At 39.3% G+C, this 23,987-nt stretch overlaps 1 protein-coding gene across 2 annotated transcripts in view; it reads right to left on the reverse strand.

The window, feature by feature from the left end:
• The window catches only part of Ttc6 (tetratricopeptide repeat domain 6), a 164,424-nt gene that overhangs the window by 38,280 nt on the left and 102,157 nt on the right, over window positions 1-23,987 (reverse strand). The window contains exons 15-20 of one of the 2 annotated variants that reach the window (XM_052184707.1): window positions 11,753-11,922; window positions 9,633-9,753; window positions 8,413-8,563; window positions 4,150-4,232; window positions 2,545-2,621; window positions 1,935-2,095 (exon numbers count right to left, since the gene is read on the reverse strand). In XM_052184707.1, the coding sequence (XP_052040667.1) occupies window positions 1,935-2,095; window positions 2,545-2,621; window positions 4,150-4,232; window positions 8,413-8,563; window positions 9,633-9,753; window positions 11,753-11,922 (763 nt within the window). Of the gene's footprint in view, window positions 1-1,934; window positions 2,096-2,544; window positions 2,622-4,149; window positions 4,233-8,412; window positions 8,564-9,632; window positions 9,754-11,752; window positions 11,923-23,987 lie in introns of those variants that run through there. The other variant, XM_052184708.1, reaches the window with a different exon arrangement.

Here is a 23,987-nt window from a genome sequence, read left to right on the forward strand (position 1 = left end):
CAAGGGTGTAGTTTCCCTCCTTGTGTTGGCATTTTCCATCTATTATCCTTTGTAGGGCTGGAATTGTGGACGGATATTGCGTAAATTTGGTTTTATCATGGAATATCTTGGTTTCTCCATCTATGATGATTGAGAGTTTTGCTGGGTATAGCAGCCTGGGATGGTATTTGTGTTCCCTTAAAGTCTGTATGAGGTGTGCCCAGGATCTTCTAGCTTTCATCGTCTCTGGTGAGAAATCTGGTGTAATTCTGATAGGTCTGCCTTTATAAGTTACTTGCCCTTTTTCCCTTACTACTTTTAATATTCTTTCTTTGTTTAGTGCATTTGGTGTTTTGATTATTATCTGCTGGGAGGAGTTTCTGTTCTGATCCAGTGTGTTTGGAGTTCTGAAGGCTTCTTGTATGTTCATGGGCATCTCTTTCTCTAGGTTAGGGAAGTTTTCTTCTATAACCTTTTTGAAGATATTTACTGGCCCTTTAAGTTGGAAATCTTCACTTTCATCTATACCTATAATCCTTAGGTTTGGTCTTCTCATTGTGGGAGGGGTGACCAGGAGGGGGGCAATGACCAGGATGTAAAGTAAGTAAGTAAAATAAAGTTAAATTAATTTTAAAGAAAATAGGAAAAGAAGATTTTAAAAGTACCTGAAAATTACTCTAAAAGTAGATACACCCAAACACACCAAGGATGACTATTCATCAAAAGGCACAATAGAGCAAGCCCTGAATGATGAGACCATACAGCACACAGGGAAGGGTCAATACAGAGTCGCAGAGATATGAATCTCTCAAGAGGGGTTTCTTGATGCCATTTCTGTGTCATTTGTGGGACTGGTTGTGTGTGGTGTGGTTCTTGCACTTGGCCATGTCTGCATGGTAATTCAAGATTCTTTCAGTGCCTGGGACCAGAAGACACTTTATATGTTTGCAGATGACCAGTGTTCTATGATGTTTTTACAAATAAACTTGAGGCTAGGAAAAAGCAAAATAAATAGATAAACAAATAACACATAAAGCAGTAGGAAAAAGAGAGCAAAGGTCAGTGTAGGAGACTGCAGAGAAGAAAGTACAAATGACTGATAGCCATCAAGTGAGTGATGCTCATGAGGCTCAGAGGCAGGGACTTAGCACAGAAGGCTCAGTTCCTGTCCACAAAACTGCCACACAGAAAGGCCTAGAAAATCCATTTCCTGGAGATGGCATCAGTCAGTCCTGAAACAGGACATGCAAAAAACTATTCTCAGTAGCTCTGTTTTGACAAGAAAGGATGGAAGGAAGGAAGGAAGGAAGGAAGGAAGGAAGGAAGGAAGGAAGGAAGGAAGGAAGGAAGGAAGGAAGGAAGGAAGAAATCCAATATGTTGGTTACGAGATGAATCAATATATAGCATAAGACCAGATACAGTTACTAATATATGAATAATTCATAAAGAAATGCTACCATTTCATTTTGTAAAAATATTTAAATGCAATCTGTGGTGGTTTGAAGGTGTGGCCTCCATGACTCATGTGTTTGAATGCTTGACCCATAGGGAGTGGCACTATCATGAGGCATTGCCTTGATGGAGTGTGTGTGGCCTTGTTGGAGGAAGTGTGTCACCACGTGGGTAGGCTTTGCAGTTTCCTACACTCAAGCTATGTCTACTATGGCACACAGTTACCTTCTACTGCCTGCCAATCAAGATATAGAGCTCTCAGCTCCTTCTCCAGCACCATGGCTGTCTGGACCTTGTCATGCTTCCCACCATGAGGATAATGGACTAATCCTCTGAAACTCTAAGCCAGTCCCAGTGAAATGTTTTCTTGTATAAGAGTTGCCTTGGTCATGGTGTACTTTCACCATGAACTGTAACTAAAAGACACCAGCCATAAGTATAATACATGAGTTCCATTACAAAGTTTAATAAACATCAATCTATCAATTGACAGATTTTTCACCTTGATTCTCTTGGCCTTCATTTGGGCTTTTCCCAAGAGTGCATAAGTGGAGATGTCTGGTTTACTGGCTATAACCCCTTCCAAGACGTGAATGGCCTTGTCATGGTTTTCACAAAATGAGTAAATGAGCGCTTCCTGTATCGGTGTCAACTCAATGGCACCTGAAAGCAAAGGAAAGATTACTGGCACCCTTGCTGGGTAGAATGGATTTAGAATATAATTAGGATAAGAAAGCTACATAGTATGATATTATTTTTGCAACATGAAATGAAATATCAACTAAAACCTTCTATTACTACAAAACAAAATGTCACTACACTTACAAACCCAAAAAAGTAAAATGATAAGCTTGATATATCATATAATAAGCTTTCTCACAAAAAAATTCATTAACTATGTAGATGTAAAAACCGAAGTTTCAAATTCTACTTTTCAAATGAATAGTTCATCATCTAAATATAGATAGATAGATAGATAGATAGATAGATAGATAGATAGATAGATAGATAGATAGATATAGAGAGAGATTCTATATATGAGAGATGTATTACAAATAGTACAAAAATGGAGTATTTCTTTAATGTTTTTAATTTGAATTAGTGTTATTTACCTTTGTTCATTTCTGCTACTTGAAAAATAGTGAACTTTGCAAGCTCATAACTCTTCATCATGAGAAGATACTGTCCTCTGAAAGAAATAATAGCTTTTACTCTAAGCAGGTAAAATGTAATTATTCTGATGGATTTTTAAAAGTGTGTTTGATTTGTTCCTTGACAATCTCATGCATGCATAAAATACATTCTGATTACTCTAACCCCCACATTTTTCTCATCTCCTCCTGTTTTATGCACACTCCTCCATTCCTGAAGCCTGTCTCACACTCACTCTTTCTTTGCTTTGTTGTTGTTGCTGCTGCTGCTGCTGCTACGGCTGCTGCTGTTTTGAGACTCACAGACTTTAACAAGCATCCTCTATGTGACCGTGGGTTTAGAACTCATGAAAATGTGGGCTCCTTGGTTGTATACCCTACTGAACAAAATAGCTGTTCTTTACCCCCGCCTCCAGATCATGACTGACTGTCAATAGGCCCAGTCTTGTATGGTTCATTGCAGGCAGCCACAGCTGCTATGTCATACCCAGAAGACAGCGTTGCGCAGACCTTCTCCTTACCTCCCAGATCTTAAGTTCTTTCCACCTAGCTCTTCCATGATAACCTGAATCTTAGAGGGGTTGATGTAAATGCCCTGTTCAGAGCCGAGCACTCACTCATCAATCCCGAAGTTTATAACGCCACATAATTTTTTACAATTGTAAAACATTCACCCATTTACATAAGTGTACATAAAATCAAATTTTAGATTAAATTGAATATAGTCACTCATTTGTTTTTAGCTTTTGGTACTTTGAGGTAGGGACTCTATGCAATGCTGGCTGTCCTGGAACTTGCTGCATAGACTAAGCTGGCTTTGAACTCAGAGAGATCTGCCTGGATCTGTCTGTGGCTTTGACTCTGCCTCCAAGTGCTAGGATCAAAAGCATGCATAAGCATGCATGGCAAGGTTACACAGTTCTTTAAGATCCAAAGAGATAAGTCAGTATGAAGTTATAATGACAAAAATAATTTAGGAACTGTAATCCTAAAATAAAAAAGTTAATGTTCACAGAACAGAAAGGAGAAAAGTGTTCATACAAATTTCTGAAATGTGGTTTAAGTGTTAAAACACAATACATCTTTATCAGAAAGTGTGTACTATTACATTTTCCAGGGCCTATGAATTTTGAGAGATTATATATTTGGTAATAATATCTTACAATAGGTCTCTATAGCAAATTCTACTAAATTTGAACTATACTAATGAGGGTCACTTTTTTTTTTCATTAAATTGGCAGAGGGTTCTATTCAGTACTTCTGTGGATACAAACAGAACAAATGTTCAAAAGTAGCACCTTACTTTGAAGGGGTTTTGTGCTATATGTATAGCAAGTTGTCAAGAAAGGTCTCAAAGAATCTCACTCTCAGCAAGTGTACTTTAGTGCAAGAGTACAGCAAAGGGGACTGTTATCTTAACATGTAATATATTAATGAAAAATGTTGAGAGGTAGATGTTGTTTTGAGACCAAATGTAAAATAAGGATAGCTGAAGAATAGAGGAGCCCCAAGGGTTTATTAAGACCTCCAGTTATTCCAAGAAGAACTCAGTTTCTGTGCTCATACCTTATTATATATAGGTGGAGTGCATCAGGCTGGAGATGGATGGCACGACTTAATTCAGTTACTGCCCTTTTCAGTTTGTGCAGCTGTTGAATAATAAACAGAAATATATTCTACTTGAAGCAATCACCTTCATTTTGATATTTAGCCTCTCCCACAGTTTCTTGCAGAATTTTTGTAGAAACTTGTCTAAATATATCTTATTTTGCTTTCTGCTTATTTTAAATTATTTCTTTTAATTTTTGAAATTATAATATAATTATATCATTTCCTCTTCCCATTCTACCATTTAAATCCCACCTTATGCCCTTCTCTTCTCTCTTTTTCAAATTTATGTTCACTCTTCTCATTAATTATTACATATGTGTGTATAAATACAAAAAGAATACATCATTCTCTTAACTCACCAAAGCAAATATAATTCATAAATGCAAAAAAGAAATTTTATGATGCAGCATCCTTATTTTTTAATTATTTTGCTTTAGTTTTGACGAATAATTACAGATACCCATTCACATGTTATTTTACACTAGTTTATACATTTTACATATACATAAAATATATATAAATATATTTTAGTATGTATATGTTTCTTCTTCATTTAACTTTTCAAGTTTTCTCCCTCAACCTTAACATTTGTTTCAGCAAACTTCACACAGTTAATAACCTAGCATGTAAAGGGCAACGTACAAAGTAAAAGTAAATTCCACTCAAAACATAAGGTGGAGAAACAGGCTTGAAATAAAGTTAATAAGTGAATGGATAAAACGAATCATAAGAGTGGTATAAAAAGAGGTTCGTTTGACATTCATGTGGAAAAGACGCATTCATTCTATCCCTACTATGGTCACAGAAAAATATCTTGAATTTCTACACTTTAGAGGACAGAAAGAAATCAACTAGCACTGAAGACATTGCCAATAGAGCAGTGCTACACAAACCTAGAAATATTAACTCAAACAAGTTAAGGATGGCCTTGGTGCTATCTGTATTTTTATGTTAATTCTGCTTTCCCAGGACTGGGCTGTCTGGAAGGAGGAATCACATACTCAGGTGACTTCTTGTGAACCTTCCCCTAATAAAGGAACCTATCACTGGGTGAGTAGGTGGGACTTCTGGGTTGGACAGAGGAAGAGGGGAGGCAGGAGAGAGAGATAGAGGCTTTTGGACTAGGACAGCAAGAGGACATGATGTAGCTACTAGTGTCTCCCAGTTTAGTTGGCGCATCTGCCAGGATTCGCCACAGGAAGATTTAGATTTAATATGGCTTCCAAGATTAGGGTTTTAGTTGTTGCATCCAGCAATTGAGTTACCACTGATTCTGAACTAAGTTTGTGTGGCGTTTTCCTTCACTCTGAGGCTCTCTGACTGGGTTTCAGAGAGAAAGGTACAGAAGCGGGGGTTTGCCTGAAGTGCACCACAAAAGGCCATGGGGGGTTTGAAGCATGCCTGACATGGTAATGACCCAGCAGTGGGAACTTAGTGAGCTGGGTGGAGAGATTTCAGAGCTGTGAGTGAGAGTCTCCAGGAGATGAGAAAAGGCTGGCCAGTGACCAGCCTGTTGGTGCCTTGTTGGCAATAGCGCCATTCTTTATTTTAATATTTCCCATAACACAAACAACCAGCACTGCCATCAATAAGATGGCAGCGTGTTGCTAAAAGAATTTATGTATACATGGAAATGACTTATACAAACATATTTATACATAGAAATAAATGGAACCAAAATAGCACAAACTACTTGAAGAAAATAGCATGCAGAATTAAGAGGAAATCCTACGAGATAATGTTTATTTAAATAAATTGGAGAATTTCTGCGGAACTTTGGGGCTATTGGTTCTTAAGCTGACCTTGTTCTGGTCGCACAGCTAATGAACCAGTGATGTGTTTCACACCTAGTTGTACCAATGATCCAGAGTGTCATCGCTTTTCTCATCTAATACTTAAGAAAGCACTATTAGAGAGGAAGAGTTTGTTTTTGACCTGTAGTTTGAGGACATAATAGTCAATCATGGTGGAGAACCCAGAGCAGCAGGCTGCCCCACAGTAACGAGATCTTAAGGCTGGTCTATCTCTCAGCTCAAGAGACTAGCAGCAGTGACCTGACAGGAAGCAGCGTTAGGATATAAAATACCAAGAACCGTATAGTGGTGTACTACCTCCGGGAAGGTTTCATCTCATTGAGATTCTACAGTCTCCCAAAATAGCATCACCAATTGGGGACCAAAAGTCCAAATATGCAAGCTGATGGGAAATGTTTAACATTTAAACCATAACATCTCATCCCCAGCCTCACACACCCGATCCCATCTCATAACACGAAATGCATTCAGTCTGACTTAAAAACTCCCTACTTTCTTATATTTCCAATATTATCCAAAACCTGCTGTTGCTTATAGTTACCAAGTACTTGATAAGGCAACTTTAAAAGGGATTCCTTTTGCATCAGTTTGAGAAAATTCAGTTTATCATGTGGGGAAAATATGGAAGCTGACAGCACCATGGGAAGAATACATTAGCCAGACATTTTGTATCTTGGTAGACAAGGAAGTAACAACACAGCAAGACCGCACTATAAAATTCTAACTCTCTACTTCCTCTGCTGTACAGTACCCCAAAGAGTGCTACTGGCAGGGTACTACATAAGTCTTTGGAGGAGGGGGGAATTGTGTATAAACTATAACAATATTTATGGACCCAAAGAAGTTCAGTCTCTGGATTTATCTACTTTTCTGGGATTGGACTTTTATCTTAGATTAATAAGTGAAGCTAATTGGATTCCCTTGCCTAACTGGACTTCCTGGTTGGGCCTCAGTGGGAGAGGATGCACTTAGTCCTACTGGGAATGCATATCCCAGGGCAGGGTGGTACCCAAGGGGGACTTCCCTTTCTCTCTAGAGAAGTGGGGAGGGGGTCATGGGGGAGGGATTTGTAAGGGTGGGACTGAGAGGAGAAAAGGGCCTGGGGGTACAGGGGGGAGTCCACAATCAGGATGTAAAATGAACAAATTATTAAAATACAGAGGCTGAACCTACAAGTGGAAGAATATATCACATATTTTTAGTGGAAAGAATGGCACACTATAAGTATGTCTATGTCTTACCCAACAAGGTTACCAACCTCTCTCCCTGGGGAGGGTACTGAGCCTGCTCTGCAACCTCTGCCTTCATTATCTGGAGAATAAGAGCTTTGAATTGGACTCTACGTATACCAGGTTCTGAGATGTAGCAAAGGAAAAGTAGAACACCTATTACCAACAAGAAATAAGTCTTTGCTGCTTTAGTAAGGTGTTTTCGAAGGTGTTTTCACCACAGCATAACCCAGTATGTTATGATTACAAGCAGTATATCCAGAGATATGTATGAAGAAGGGTGCCAGGTCCCAAAGATTTTAAGCAAAAAAAGGAAAGCCTGGACTTATATATTGGCATAGTTACTGGAACTTCTGTTAGTTGTATCAAAAGCAGTAAAGTGCAGAAACAAGAAGATGAAGAGGTCACCGCATGGTCCCGGGAAGGAAGTAGCAACTTGGGGTGAGCTGTTAGTAAGAAACAGTCCACAGGTGCATCTTTGAGGAAGAGATTCTGGTTACAGGTGGAGAAGGCAAAGGATTTAATGAGTTATTTCAATTTGTTACACGAAAAATTTGCTATTTGCTCTCTCTCTCTCTCTCTCTCTCTCTCTCTCTATATATATATATATATATATATATATATATATATATATATATATATATATATATATATATATATACATTAATTTAGATACCTTGTAAAATCTAAAAGCTAAAGCTGTTATTAGGATATATATATGTATGTCCCCTATTCTATGTACCTGCACATTTACCAGTACATGCACACACACACAAGCACGCACTCAGTGTTAGACTAACAGATTCCAAAAGGCTAACAGTAGATTTCCCCCAGCAAATAAAGTTACAGACAACTTTGAAACTACCAACTCTCAGCAACTTCCTTATGATATATACTTATTTGCATAAAATACAGTAACTATCATAATTGTATGCTGGTTTTAATAAGAATAAAACATGTGCTAGAGATATTATAGCAATGAAATGGACACTTCATAAGTAGAGGTTTTGCAAATAGCTAATAATAGTTAAATATATCTGCTTAGTAGCTATTGCTTATAAATCCATGAGCCTCTGTGGTTAGCTAAAGAGTATATTCATACATTATAAGTTACATTGGACAAATAGCCAAACAATTAAAATATTTTGAAATTCAAAAATTTCAATCTTAAGTACCTTAGAATAGGTTTCTGCTCTACAGATATAGCTTTGAATATATAAAGGATCAACTCTAATTGCCTCAGTAAACCACCAAAAGGCTTCAGTATAATTGTCCAAGTGTTGTAGATATATGAGGCCAATATTTATATAAGCCAAAGTAGCAGTTCTAAAAAGACAAAAAAAATGTATTAAAATTTGCAGTTATGTCCAATGTTCATCATTTATATTAAAAAAGCTAAAATGAAATACATGAGTCAATGTTCATCAATCTAAAAAAGCTAATGAAATACATGAATCAATTACAATTAGACGTTCCTAATGCTTTACTAAAAAATGAAATTAGTGTACTGTATGATCTTAAAAAATTATAAGCATGGGTGTCTGGGAAGGTGGGGAGGAGCTGGAAGGAGGGAGGTAGGGGAACCATGACTGCAATATGTTGTATGAACAAAATATTTTCAATAAAAAGGAAGAACATTTCTAATAAAAGGTTTTGGAAATGGAAATAGTAAAGTTTCCTAGACTCTTAGCACACTTGACTTAATTCTAAGTTACCTTGAATTTATGATTATTCTTCCTCAATTCAAAACTCCATGCCTGAGACCGTGAGTAATTCTAAGAGTCAATCTAAGGTTTGGTGGCTTTCCGATGGAAAAACAACAACAACAACAACAAAACAAACAACTCTCCACATGGACAGTTATAAAATTGCTTTTCAATATCAAATAAATGTTGTTTCTTCTTTTATAATCAAGTGATTTTTTCTAGCATGGGAATGACCATAGACATTATTATGTTCAGTGTTTCTATTTCAAGACAAGGGCTACAATTCTGGGGCACGCACACACGGAAGCCGCAACTGCTGGACAGCAAAGGGCCTTCTACCCTTCTTCAGACTCCATATCTGAAACATCACTCTGCCTCCTTATCACAAAGGAACCACTGTGGTCCTCAGAGGCCTATGCTCTTAGCTCCACTTTTTAACTTTTTAACTTAACATCCATGGACTTAAAATTTCTCGAGTCTCTTCAGCTTCTAAATTTTGTAAAGCAACTGGAACGAACAAGTCTTATTTTACAGTAATCTTATCTTAGTGTTATTCTACTGTGACTTTATTATTAGTCTCATTTTCTACAAACTAATAGATAATGAGGGTAAGCTTTCTTTTCTTTTGTTTTGGTTTTTTTTCCCTGATTTCATGTAATAGTGAAATAAGTATGAAAACAAAGACATACCTTTCAAGAGAAACAACAGTTTCAAAATCACAAATTGCCAGCATCCAAAATTTTAGTTGTGCATAGAGTATGCCCCGATGTAGAAAACAACTAAGATTGTCGTAGCCATCATTTATAAGAACTGAAGACATAAAGCATAACTTTGGTTTCTAAACCATCATTTAAGTTAGGTTTTCAAATACACTCTTTCTATTGCTCCCCCTATCTAGCATTCCATAAACAATGTGTCTGTGAGGAGTGTACCCATTTGGACAAAAAAAAAAATAATATACATTTTTTTAAATTGCTAACTAGTAATACTGTGACAATCATAGTTCACAAATTCATCAAAGCCGGTAGTAAACTCTGACATCCCATTCCCTTCACAAATGAAGAGATTAAAGCCAAGGGAGCATAGTTCACTGACAGGGACTAAGGTGTAAGGCAGTGGCAAAGGCAGGCCTGCAATTAACACCGACAGAAGGCTGCCCTTGCTCACAGTGGCCTGTTATGAACACAAAGACATTAAGGATCCAGGACAAGGCCTGTGGCAGATGTCAGGTCTACCTATCTCCAGAGATAAAGGGACCTCAAAGAGGCTACTTAAGGCATGAACTTGGAACTGAGGTGGAAAACCTGACTGTATGGTGGAACAAGAGGATAAAACAAGCTCCACTGCAGGTGAGTGGCCCTCACCAGTGCCCAGCTGAGAGGGCGCCTCTCAAGTCCCTTGGTTACTAACGCCCCTTCACTTTCAAAGACATGATAGTAAACTCTATGGACTTTTGTAGGAGTCAGTTCATGTTTTCTAAGCTTCTTAAGTCCATTCTGGATTAGGAGGTAACCCCTTCCCACCCTCTCTCCCTCCCCCTCTCCTTCTCCTCTGCCCTTCCATACTAGATTTGGGAGGCTTTAGCCGATCTTGGCAATGGCCATGCTAATGAAGCAAATAATCAATATCCTAAAGGCAACTCACTGATCAGTTGACAGTGTGATTGGTCAACAGGAAAAGTTCTGCTGTGATACTGGCAGAAAATCAATTCTTACAGAAAAAAAAATTAATGGAGTGATGTAACTACTCTAGGCTTTGTTTTTATGACAAAAAAAAAAGATGATAGTAAATTCTTCGTACCATTACTTGAGTATTTGTTAAAGTATTCCATATATAGTACCTAGAACCATGCTCAGAAAGTACTGAAGCATCCCATAAATGTCCAACATTATTATCACGGAGCTTTGTTTGTCATAATGGTGGAGTGAATCCTTAAGGTAATATTTAGGAAAGGGTGAAAGCTAAAACCAAACTGGTCTGCTCTGAATAATTCAGTAGTAGAGATTTTGAATTGTTGTGACAACTTCCAAGATGACAGAGGAAATGGGAGGGTCAGGCTTTTGAGAAAGGAAAGGATTCCCCCCATGGACCAGGTGAGTGGAGCCAGACTGCCCCACAGAACTCGTTACACCTAAAGCATGTGGCGGCAGAGTCCCAGTCACACGTATGACATATTCGCTTTGGCACTACTGAGTAATAAGGGGTGAACTGAGGAAAGTTGTATCGGTGATAGCAGAGGCCATGGCAGGCAAAGAGGAGTCAGCGTAGGGCAGGAATTAGATGTGAAGATATAAAGAGAACTGAACAGCAATCTTCAGCCCTGCTTCCCAAGACACCTCGGAAACAGACACGAAACATGAGTTACTCGGAGCATATGTGGGGCATTCTAGGGATGGCATGATGTCTGAGTAAGATGCTTGCCTTGAAGCACAGGGGCCTGAGCTCTATCCCTGGAACTCTCAGAAGAGCGGAAGTTTGGCATGGTAGCCTGTCCCGCTGGTAATCTCGGTAAGGGGAAGACTGAGGCACAAACCCTAGCCTATTTAGTGAGGCCAGTGAAGGGCTATGTCACAGAAAATCATATAATTTGAAAGAATACAAGAGAATGGAAAGATAAAAGGAAAAAAGTAGCCAGCTCCTGAAATCGTCCTCTGGCCTCTACACATATGTGTGTTCATGCATACATGTGAGCAACGTACACATACAAAGCAAGTATCCACAGTACTACACAGTGATCTACATGTTACACGAGTGAAGGAACATTAGCATTCCCCTCATATGTGACTCTCATGAACACGCAGCCAAGTACCTGACACGCTGTAGTCCTGCAGTGCTCTGTAAGGACTGCTCTTCCTAAACAAGCAGGCTCGGTAGTACAGGGCTAGCCAATTGTTGGGGTCTAAATGGATGGCAACAGAAAAGTCTTGGGTTGCTTGTTTAAATAAATTTCTTTTAAAATATGCTCTCCCCCGGTTTGTCCTAGAAAAAAAGAAAAGCATTTGAATGTGTACTGCAAAACAGTCTCTCGTTTTGTTAAACCTATCACCTGGTTTCTGATCGCTTCTCTTTGCTTTCCAATAGAGCTTAGTTGTGCTGCAACTGTCAAAACAACATAAACATTTTTATAGGGACACTTTGTTACATAATTAGATGGTTATTAGTTGTGTTTATGGGGTAGATGCATGGTTATTAACTTTTACCTCATTTATTTTACAGAGGAGACAACTTTTTAAAATACCTTCAAAAACTCATTCTTTATTATTGATTTATTCTGGATGCTCATTTTATTTTTAGTGAGAGGATCAATATTTTCACAAAAGGTTTGGGGTAGAAAAAAAACAAAAAAACAAAGGTTGGTTGAAGATATTATGAGACGACAGCCTGCCCTATTTCAAAGACATGTCTGTTATTTTAAAGCATTCGTCTTTAGTCAATTGGGAAAAGAAAGCTACTAAGAAAAGCTTTTGAGACTAGTGAACTTTATTTTTATGATAGTCAAAGCTCATCACTCCAGAGCTAGGAAAAAGGTAGGACAAGAAGTATCCTAGTGCAAGCCCAAAGGGTTGAATCAAATACTGATTCAGTGGGAGTGGAAGTAGCACCAGCAGGCCTGTGCTTGCACAGTTAACATGGGCAGTACAGGTTGTGGGAGCACCTGATGCAACAGAGTATTGAGTATCAGCTGGGTATGATAGCACAGGCCTTTAAGTCTCAGCCCTTGGGAGGCAAATTCAGGAGGATCTCTGGTCTACATAGCAAGTGCCAGGTCAGGTTACAGAGAGAGAGAGAGACAGAGACAGAGACAGAGAGACAGAGACAGAGACAGAGACAGAGAGACAGAGAGAGAGAGAGAGAGACAGAGAGACAGAGAGACAGAGAGAGAGACCCTGTTTCAAAGAATAAATATAAATTTTTTATTTGTTACAACATACATGAGATATTTCTTAATGATGAAGTAGTCTATCTTCAAGGGATTCAAGATGCCTGTTTTGAAAGACCTCTACTGGATACAAAGTGTGCAATTTCAGAAGTGAGCCCCTTCTAACTTTCAAAGAACCAAAACATACCAAATGCAAAGGGCATGCTTCTAAGAGAAGAGGGGAGACTTACTTCATTTTGATAAAGTAGAAAAGTTATGAAATCAAATTCAGGTTATAAAACTACTGTTCCGCCTTAATGTGAATAACAATGACAAATATTTAAAACAAAACAAAACTACGTGTTTAAATATAAAAAACAAATATTAATACAAATATTAATATTGATATTTAAATCTAAATATCATCAAAAATATATAATGTCCTAGAGCCATTTATCTTTTGGAGTTAGAATGTCTATTAATACATCAGGTTATATGTATATAAGTAATTTCCTTGAAGTAACTGAAGAACAAATGGCTCAGAAATGACAATCACAGCTTCCCTGAGCAGCCTGCTAGCCCCTGGGGACCTCCATTCTCCACCCACCTCTCCTCCACCCTTCATGAGTCATGTGGAGCCTGGGCCACACAGGTAAGCTTCTGCTCCCCACCCCCTTTCCCTGCTCACTCAGTACTCTGGGGCAAGCCAAGCTGGCCTCAACACCCTGCTAGTCCTTCTGGGCCTCTCTATTCTCCACCCGCCTCTCCACCCATCTTTTACCAGACCTGCAGATCCTGAGCCATACAGGTTAGCTTCCCCTCCCACGTCCATCTTTCCCTCTCCCTAAATCCTCTGGGGCACCCAACCTGCCCTGAGCTGCCTGCGAGCCCAGGTAGACCTCCACTCTCCAGACATCTCTCTGCTCACTTTTATTGGACCTGTTGCTCCTGAACCACACAGACCTTCAGATCCAGAACCATACAACATAAGGATACTCATCAGAGCCCTCCACACTGGGATTATAGAGGTTAATCACCCCCTCACAATACCTACTGCAACCAGGACCTCCAGGGACCAAATCCATCCAGATGGACAAAAGCCCTCGGAAAACCGCAATCAACAAGAGTCAGGGCAACAGGACACCTCCAAAGCACAGCTACCCCACTATACCAAGCCCTAGATAGCCAAACACACCTGAAACACAAGAAAATGACCTTAAATTCAATCTTATAAAGATGATAGAGGCCTTTAAAGAAGAAATGAATAAATCCCTTAAAGAAATACAGGAAAATACAATCAAACAGGAGAAGGAAATAAATAAAACTGTGTAAACCTGAAAATGAAAATAGAAGCAATTAAGAACACACACTGAGGAAATCCTAGAGATGGAAAACTTAGGAAAGAGAACAGGAACAACAAATGCATCACCGACAGAACACAGGAGATGGAAGAAAGAATCTCAGGCATAGAATCTCAAATAGAAGAAGTTGATACATCAGTCAAAGAAAATGTAAAAGCTAAGAAATTCCTGATACAAAACATCCAGGAAATCCAGAATACCATGAAAAGAACTAATCAAAAATATTCTCAACAAAACCATAAAAAAAAAAAAAAAAAAACTTTCCCAACATAAAGAAAGACATGCCTGGATATCGGGAAGTGCTTCCTGATAAAGCTGTCTCCTGAGAGACTCTGCCAGAGCCTGACAAATACAGAAGCAGATGCTCTCAGCCAACCATTGGATTGAGCTCAGGTCCCCAATTAGAGGAGTTGGAGAAGGAACTGAAGGAGCTGAGGGGGTTTGCAACCCCATGTGGGGTACAACAGTGCCAACCAACCAGACCCCCCCCAGAACTCCTGAGGACTGGACCACTAGCCAAAGAGTACACATGGAGGATCCCATGGCTTTGGCCACATATGTGGCAGAAGATGGCCTTATGGGACCTCAGTGGGAGGAGAGGTCCTTGGGCCTGAGGGGGTTCGATGCCCCAGTGTAAGGGAATGCCAGGGCAGGAAGGTAGGAGTGGGTGGGGGGGGGAGGGAGCACCCTCACAGAGGCAGGGGGAAGAGGGGATGGGGAGTTCCCAAAGGGAAGACCTGGAAAGGGAAAAATATTTGAAATGTAAATAAAAAAAATTCAACTTAAAAAAAGAATAAAGAGCCATATATCAAGATTTGGTATATGGTTTTCCTTCTTCTGGGATCATGTGGATCAAGTTTTCTTATTAACAATTTTATAAGATAAAAAACATTCAGATGGGGGCTGGAGAGATGGTTCAGTGGTTAAGAGCACTGATTGCTCTTCCAGAGGTCCTGAGTCCAATTCCCAGCAACTACATGGGGACTCACAACCAACTGCAATCCGATGCCCTCTTCTGGTGTGTCTGAAGACAACAGTGTACTTATATACATGAAATTAATAAATCTTTAAGAAAAATCAGATGGCTTATTTTAATTATTTGTAAGACAAATAAATTATTAGGACAAATACTGCTCTGCCATAGAATACCAAACCATACGTTAAGAAAAAGAAAAGAAAAACATGCCTATAAACATAAGCTTATTTTTTCATTTTTATTGGTTATTTTATTTACTTACACTTCAAATGTTATCCCCTTCCCAGTTTCCCCTCCACAAGCACCATATCCCCAACCTCCTTCCCCTCCCCCTGCCTCTACGAGGGTGCTCCCCCACCAACCCATCCACTCCCGCCTCACTGCCCTAACATTCCCCTATCCTGGGGCATCAAACCTGCACAGGACCAAGGGCCTCCCTTCCCAGTGATGCCATCCTCTGCTACATATCCAGCTGAAGCCATGGGTTTCCCCACCCCCGCCCCATGTACTCTTTGGTTGATGACTTAGTCCCTGGGAGCTTTGGGGAGTCTGGTTGGTTGATATTGTTGTCCTTCCTATGAGGTTGCAACCCCCTTTAGCTCCTGCATTCCTTTATAGAACACCAGCTAGAATGGAAGAGAAAAGAAAATCCTCCCTTCGAATAATGATCAAGATACAAACTCTAGGTCTCTCTACCTCAGCACCTGCTGCTGCAGTGCTGTTCTTTTTAATCCTCACTCCCCTCCCCTCTCCCCCCCAGAACCTGTTGACTGACTGAGCTGGCATGGTTAGACAGAGCTCCAGTAAGCAGGATACAATGAAGGACACTGTAGGAATAGGATGCACACAAAGGAAAGTAAAGAAGATTTGGGCCAGTGGTGAATAAACCCTGTAAACAGGCACACGGTGGTAGTAAAATGATTTTTGTGTATGTGTTTAGAGTTAGGCTAAAATCTAGAAGAGCAAAGATAATTCTCATAGATGCTTTTAGCAGTTTAGACCCTAGACATGAGAGAGAATAGATTTCAGAAAAGCAGTCCTTCCTGCCTATCCAGGGATGCTTTGGACAAAGAGAAGGAAAATAAATGTAAGCTATTTCAGAGCTCTTCTAGGGACAGGAGGAGGTCGGGAGACTTCCTGCCTCCTCTCTGGCTCCTACTGGGACAATGCTTAGTTCTGCTTCTGGGTATCTTAGGTAGGGTATCCAGGTCCCTTTGGCACTTTTAGTTCTCTTCCCTCTGTCTATTGTCTGTCCTTGGTGCACAAATCTGTCCATGTATGTGAGTTTATGTCTGTGTTTCTGTTCTGTTGCTTGAATGTTGTTCTGTGTTTCATGTTCAAAAGAAATAATGGTTAAAACTTTATCTGCTGATGGTTCATCCTTTGATTAACTTTTAACTCGATTCAAAAAAAAAAAGCTGCGCTTAAAAAAAATAGCTGCGCTTAAAAGGGCTGGTAGCTTCTTGGCTTCTAAGGAAAGAAAGCTTGAGGGCTGTTTCTCTTGCAAAAGTCTCTATGACTGTGATTATTGAGTTCAGCAGGTGACAAGATGCTCCTCTCTTGAAATTATAGCTGGAAATATAAGAATTTTGTCTGGTTTAAATAAGTAAATGTGTAACCACTTCATTTTTGTTTCTGACTGGTTTTAAATGTATAAATATGTTCTGCATGAGACGACATGATCGTCTACCTAAGTGACCCAAAGAACTCCACTAGAGAGCTCCTACAGCTGATAAACAACTTCAGCAAAGTGGCAGGTTATAAAATCAACTCAAGCAAATCAGTGGCCTTCCTATACTCAAAGGATAAGCAGGCTGAGAAAGAAATTAGGGAAATGACCCCCTTCACAATAGCCACAAACAGTATAAAGTATCTTGGGGTGACTCTTACCAAACATGCGAAAGATCTGTATGACAAGAACTTCAAGACTCTGAAGAAGGAAATGGAAGAAGACCTCAAAAAATGGGAAAACCTCCCATGCTCATGGATCGGTAGAATCAATATAGTTAAAATGGCCATTTTGCCTAAAGCACTATACAGATTCAATGCAATACCCATCAAAATCCCAACTCAATTCTTCACAGAGTTAGAAAGAGCAATTATCAAATTCATCTGGAACAACAAAAAACCCAGGATAGCTAAAACTATTCTCAGCAACAAAAGGAAATCTGGGGGAATCAGTATCCCTGACCTCAAGCAATACTACAGAGCAATAGTGTTAAAAACTGCATGGTATTGGTACAGTGACAGGCAGGAGGATCAATGGAACAGGATTGAAGATCCAGAAATGAACCCACACACCTATGGCCACTTGATCCTCGACAAAGAGGCTGAAAACATCCAATGGAAAAAAGATAGCCTTTTCAACAAATGGTGCTGGTTCAACTGGAGGTCAGCATGCAGAAGAATGCGAATTGATCCATCTCTGTCTCCTTGTACTAAGCTCAAATCCAAATGGATCAAGGACCTCCACATAAAGCCAGACACTCTGAAGCTAATAGAAAAGAAACTGGGGAAGACCCTTGAGGACATCGGTACAGGGAGAAAGTTTCTGAACAGAACACCAATAGCGTATGCTCTAAGAGCAAGAATTGACAAATGGGACCTCATAAGGTTACAGAGTTTCTGTAAGGCAAAGGACACCATCAAGAGGACAGATCGGCAACCAACAAATTGGGAAAAGATCTTCACCAATCCTACATCAGATAGAGGGCTAATATCCAATATATATAAAGAACTCAAGAAGCTAGACTCCAGAAAACCGAACAACCCTATTAAAAAATGGGGTACAGAGTTAAACAAAGAATTCTCACCTGAAGAACTTCGGATGGCAGAGAAGCATCTTAAAAAATGCTCAACTTCATTAGTCATTAGGGAAATGCAAATCAAAACAACCCTAAGATTTCATCTTACACCAGTCAGAATGGCTAAGATTAAAAATTCAGGAGACAGCAGGTGTTGGAGAGGGTGCGGAGAAAGAGGAACACTCCTCCACTGCTGGTGGGGTTGCAAATTGGTACAACCACTCTGGAAATCAGTCTGGCGGTTCCTCCGAAAACTGGGCACCTCACTTCCAGAAGATCCTGCTATACCACTCCTGGGCATATACCCAGAGGATTCCCCACCATGTAATAAGGATACATGCTCTACTATGTTCATAGCAGCCCTATTTATAATTGCCAGATGCTGGAAAGAACCCAGGTATCCCTCAACAGAAGAGTGGATACAAAAAATGTGGTATATCTACACAATGGAGTACTATTCAGCCATTAGAAACAATGAATTCATGAAATTCTTAGGCAAATGGATGGAGCTAGAGAACATCATACTAAGTGAGGTAACCCAGACTCAAAAGGTGAATCATGGTATGCACTCACTAATAAGTGGTTATTAACCTAGAAAACTGGAATACCCAAAACATAATCCACACATCAAATGAGATACAAGAAGAAAGCAGGAGTGGTCCCTGGTTCTGGAAAGACTCAGTGAAACAGTATTTGGCAAAACCAGAACGGGGAACTGGGAAGGGGTGGGAGGGAGGACAGGGGAAGAGAAGGGGGCTTATGGGACTTTCGGGGAGTGGGGAGGGGCTAGAAAAGGGGAAATCATTTGAAATGTAAATAAATTATATCGAATAAAAAAAATGAAAAAAAAAAGAGCACTGACTGCTAAAAAAAAAATATATGTTCTGCATGTCTTGGTTATATAATATTGGCTTATACGTTATTGGGCATGATTAAAAATTTGTAACATTGGTAACAGAAAGTTGACTTACAACTGGTAACTCGGTTGGAGTCATTCAGAACGACAACATGGGTGAGTTATGAGCCTCCCCACCCCCCACCCCATACATTGGGTAATATCGTACGTAATTCTTATCCTAGAAACCAGACTTATAAAAGATAGGTCTTATGGCAGTGTCTCTTTGGTGAGGGATTGGAGGCTTCAAGTCCTACGTTCATGTGCAGGAACTGGCAACCAAAGTATAGCATGGGGCTGCTGCCCTTGGATGTTGATTTTGAAGAGACTGGATTATTTGTTGGAGGTTGAGTTTTGCTTTCCAAAGCTATGGTTTGGCTCTAGTGTTGCAAGGGAGACTTGAAGATTGTGGTTTTACTGCCCACCTTCCATTGGCTGCAGTTTGTAGTTCAACCACAGGCTCAGAATTCTAACTCACATATTTGTCCTTAGGAGGAGAGGTCAGGAAGGTAGAGATGGTTGCAGGGTTCGCGAAGGGTTGATGAGGCTGTGGAACTTGTGGGGCACTGCAGTGTGGCTTGCCCACTCCAGCTGTCATGCCAGGAAATGCGTGTAGAATTAGTACGGATTTAGAGGATTATTCTTATACTGTTCCTTTGCAGCCTGCTGACCGTGGGAGGTTTACGGTTAGTAAGCTTGCTTGTAATTTCAAAGAACCCGTGAAGCAATGTCATTGGAAAGTTTTGCCTCAAGGGATGGCTAATAGCCCTATATTAAGTAAAAAAAAAAATGTTGCTGCTTCAATACAAGGACTTATGTCAGTGTCTCTTTGGTGAGGTATTGGAGGCTGCATGGTCGTACATTCATCTGCAGGAACTGGTAGCCAAACTTTCTAGCATGGGGCTGCTGCTCTTGGGTATTGATTTTGAAGAGTTAAGACTTTGAATCCTTCAGTGTATATTAGTCTTTTTTTTTAATTCGATATATTTTTTATTTACATTTCAAATGATTTCCCCTTTTCTAGCCTCCCACTCCCCGAAAGTTATATGGACATTTTGCTGGCTGATCCCTCTGAGGGGGGTCTTACTACAAGCCTTTGCTCTTATACAACAAGTTTTAAAATCTTGGGGAGAACCTGTTGCTCAAGAAAAGATTCGAAGGAAATATCATTTTCAATATTCAGGACATCAGTTATATCCTAAACAAATTGTGGCATAGAAAATTCAAGTAAGAAAAGATAAATTACTTACTTTAAATGATTTTCAGAAGCTGCTAGGAGATGTTAATTGGCTAAGACCTCATCTTAAGCTTACCACAGGAGAACTTAAATCTCTGTTTGATATTCTCAAAGGGAATGCAAACCCTGATTCCCCTTGACAACTAATTCACGAGGGGTGAATGGCTTTGTAGAAAGTGGAGAAGCTATGAGTCGAACATCAGATACACCGGAAGACTGTGATCAATTGGGTTGACCATATGGCTGTTTGTTCTTGCTACCTCGCATGCACCCACAGCAGTCCTTTGGCAAAAGGGACCATTAATCTGGATTCATCTTTTTTCATCTTCAAGTAAAGTCTTAGCACCCTATTATGAAGCTGTGGCTGTGTTAAAACTGAATTGTATGAAAGAATCAGGAAAGTATTTTGAGAAAGAACCTGATAAAATATTTATTCCTTATTTCAAACAGCGATTAAATCAGTTATGGCAGAATACTGATATTTGGCCTATCCAATGTGCAAACTTCTCAGGCATAATTGATAATCATTATCCAAAAGGCAAGTTGTTAACAATTTGCCTCTATTCATGATTTTGTATTTCCTGTAAATTTATGCATGCAGCCATAGAAAATGTGCTTACTGTATTTGTTTACGTTTGGCTCATCTAATGAGAAGGCAGCACATGTAATTTGATCACATGTTCATTCTCTTGAGTTTCCCCCTGCTTCAGCACAGATAATTGGATTACATGCTGCAGTCACTGTTTTTGAAATGCTGAAAAAAATCAAGCTTTTAATTTGTATACTGATATCTGATACATAGCTTGTGGTTTACAACTGCTTGAATCTTCCTTTTTTTAGATACTGCTAATTCTCAAATTTTGCAATTATTTATGCAAATACAACTCAATTTAAGAGAACATACTGTTCCTTAATTTATAGGACATTTAAGAGATCATACTAGATTGCCTGGAGCCCTTAGTGAGGGCAATGCCACAGCACATTTGTATACCAGGCAGATTATAGGCCTTACACAGGAACAATTGGCCAAACCATCTCATTCTTTACATCATCAAAATAGTAATAGCTTAAATGATGCCCAAGAAGAAGGAAGGAGTGGCCCCTGGTACTGGAAAGGCTCAGTGCAGCAGTGTAGAAGATTACCAGGACAGGGAAGTGGGAAGGGGTGGATTGGGGAACAGGGGAGGGAAGAGGACTTATGGGACTTTTGGGGAGGGGGAATCCAGGAAAGGGAAAATAACTTGAAATGTAAATAAAGAATATATCAAATAAAAAAAGGAAAAAATAGTAATAGCTTGAGATAACAACTTGGTAACTCTAGAGAATGTGTAAGTCAAATTGTAAAGACTTGTCCTCAGTGTCCTCAATTTCTTCCTGTACCAGATAATGGTGTTAACCCTCGAGGACTGGTACACAATCAACTATGGCAAATGGATGTTACTCATATTTCTGATATTGGAAAATAAAAATATGTGCATGTGACTATTGACACCTTCTCAGGCTTTGTAGGTGGAACTGCTTTAAGAGGAGAAGCAACTAAAACTGTAATTAGTCATTGCCTATATTGTTTCTCTGTGCTGGGTGTTTCAAATCAGATTAAAACAAATAATGGAAATAGCTATTGCAGTCAATCATTTAAGATGTTCTGTTGACAATTTAATATTACCCATATTACTGGGACACCTTATAATCCTCAAGGACAAGGTATTGTGAGACAGGTATTATGGAACCATAAAACAGGATCTTCATGAAATAAAAAAGGGAGCATTATATCCCCATACACCACACAATTATTTAAATCATGCTCTTTTTATTTAAAAATGTTAAAAGTTAGATGGCGAGGAACTCTCTTCGGAGTGTCTATGGTACCCTAAAACTAGGCATATTTATGCCTAGGAGAAATGGAAGGATCCACTTACTGGCATATGGCATGATCCTGATTGGATATTAATATGGGGAGGGCATGTTTGTGTTTTTTCTGCAGGATGCTGAAGGCGCATGCTAGCTGCCGGAATGATTGGCAAGACATGCTGATGCTGGGGCAAAGAATGATGCTGACAGTGAGCCTGCTGAGAACCCTGATAATGGTTACAGGGAGGCTGTATTGAATGTACGCTCCTGGCCCACCTTTACTTACCATATCCCATATTGGACAAGCTGCCTTGCCTCAAGCTTTTAGACCTTGTGGGACAGAACATGGATACTATGGAAACTGACTTCAAAAAAAGTCAATCAAATTGAGAAATTGTTATAAAACCCTTCTCTTTCCTTTAATGTGACCAGTTATTCTGACTCAATCATGGACTGGTCTAAAAATCAATACAATGTTGAAAATAAGGAAATGACAGTTTTCATTTGAAAGGCTGGTTCGGAACATTTTCAGAGACATTTTAAAAATTCACAACTGCCTTGTATGAAGTTACATTTGCAGTGGATAAAATTGGGACAGGATCTAGATTTAGAACAAGTGTTAGTGCATGTGTTAAAGCCCCTAATCTTTTATTAATTGGCCGTGTCAAAATTACTTTTATTTCTTCCACAGTGTTTAATGTAAGCTGTATTGATTATACACTTTCTAATTGTGTCAGTGTAATGAAACCTAGCATGTCTGTTATGGTAGTCTATCAACCGGCGTTTGTTTTATTGCATGTGAGTATTACAGGATCTTGGTAGTCTGAAAATGTCTTGCAAATACTGAAAGAAGTGAGTCAAGCTTTTAAGCAGAAGCGAGAGGGTAGTGGGCTTGATTATTGCTGGTATAGCAGCTTTAATTATATTAATAGCTAGCACCACTGCTTCTGCAATTGCTTTGACATGTGAAGTTAAGATGCCTTCTTTTGTTAGTCATTTAGCAAAAATGTTACTCACGTTCTGAATATTCAAGAGGATTTAGATAGGTGTTTGGAACAACAGATTGATGCTCTTTATGGTACTGTTCAAATTATTGGAGAGGAGATTCAGAGTTTAAGAGGAAGAAGCCATTTTGAGTGTCATGCTAAATACCAATGAATTTGTGTTAGTTCTAAAATTTACAATGATAGTCACTATAATTTGGAAAAAGTTCAAAGGCACAGGGTACTCTGCCTAATTCTAACACCTTTCTGGATGATTTAACTTTACCTACTGAGATTATGAATCTGAAGAATGTTGCAAATACTACTGATCAAATTACTCATGGCCTGAGGTCAGTAATTCCATCTTCATCAAGCTTCAAGAATAGAATATATTTCTTGATCATGCTACCCCTTCTTGTCCTGGAATACTATTATTCCTGCCCATTGTGATAAAACTTGTCTTTAACAACATCAATATGTTGACAGCCAAAACACATGGCTTGAAACTAAAAATGGACCTCCAGAGTAATTAATTTAACAGGCTAGCAGTAAGACATGGGTAAGTTTCTGTACAGAGCCTTACCAACCTAAGACATAAGTGCACTGCTTTTGATAATGTATATTCCATGATGGGTAAGGAAGGTATTTTTGTCAGCACAACCTAAGGCAGACACAGTCTTGTTTATGAAATAAAAAGGGGAGAGATGTAGAGATCTGTTTGGCTACTTCTAGAAACTTGGCAGAAATTGGATTTGGGGCTAGAACATAGAAGTAAGTTTCAGACAAGAATTTGACTTTGGGCTAGGATAGGGAAGTAGGTTCAGTTATCCTATCAGGTTGGTCATCCTGATAAGCCCCTAGAAACTATGATCACAGGACTTTGTTTATTGCTTTGCCTGTTCCTTGACTATTTGTGTTTAGTACCTTGCTTGTTCCTTAACCTAGAACTGAACTTATTTTCTACATGTAGTTAAAATGCTATAAAAGCATACTGGGGAAAAAATAAACTCAGCTCAGTCTCAGGTCATGCTACCAAAAAAAAAAAAAAGAAAAAGATACAAACTCTACAGAACAAAGA

This window comes from Apodemus sylvaticus, chromosome 6 (genome assembly GCF_947179515.1).
Source record: "Apodemus sylvaticus chromosome 6, mApoSyl1.1, whole genome shotgun sequence".
Lineage (NCBI taxonomy): Eukaryota > Metazoa > Chordata > Mammalia > Rodentia > Muridae > Apodemus > Apodemus sylvaticus.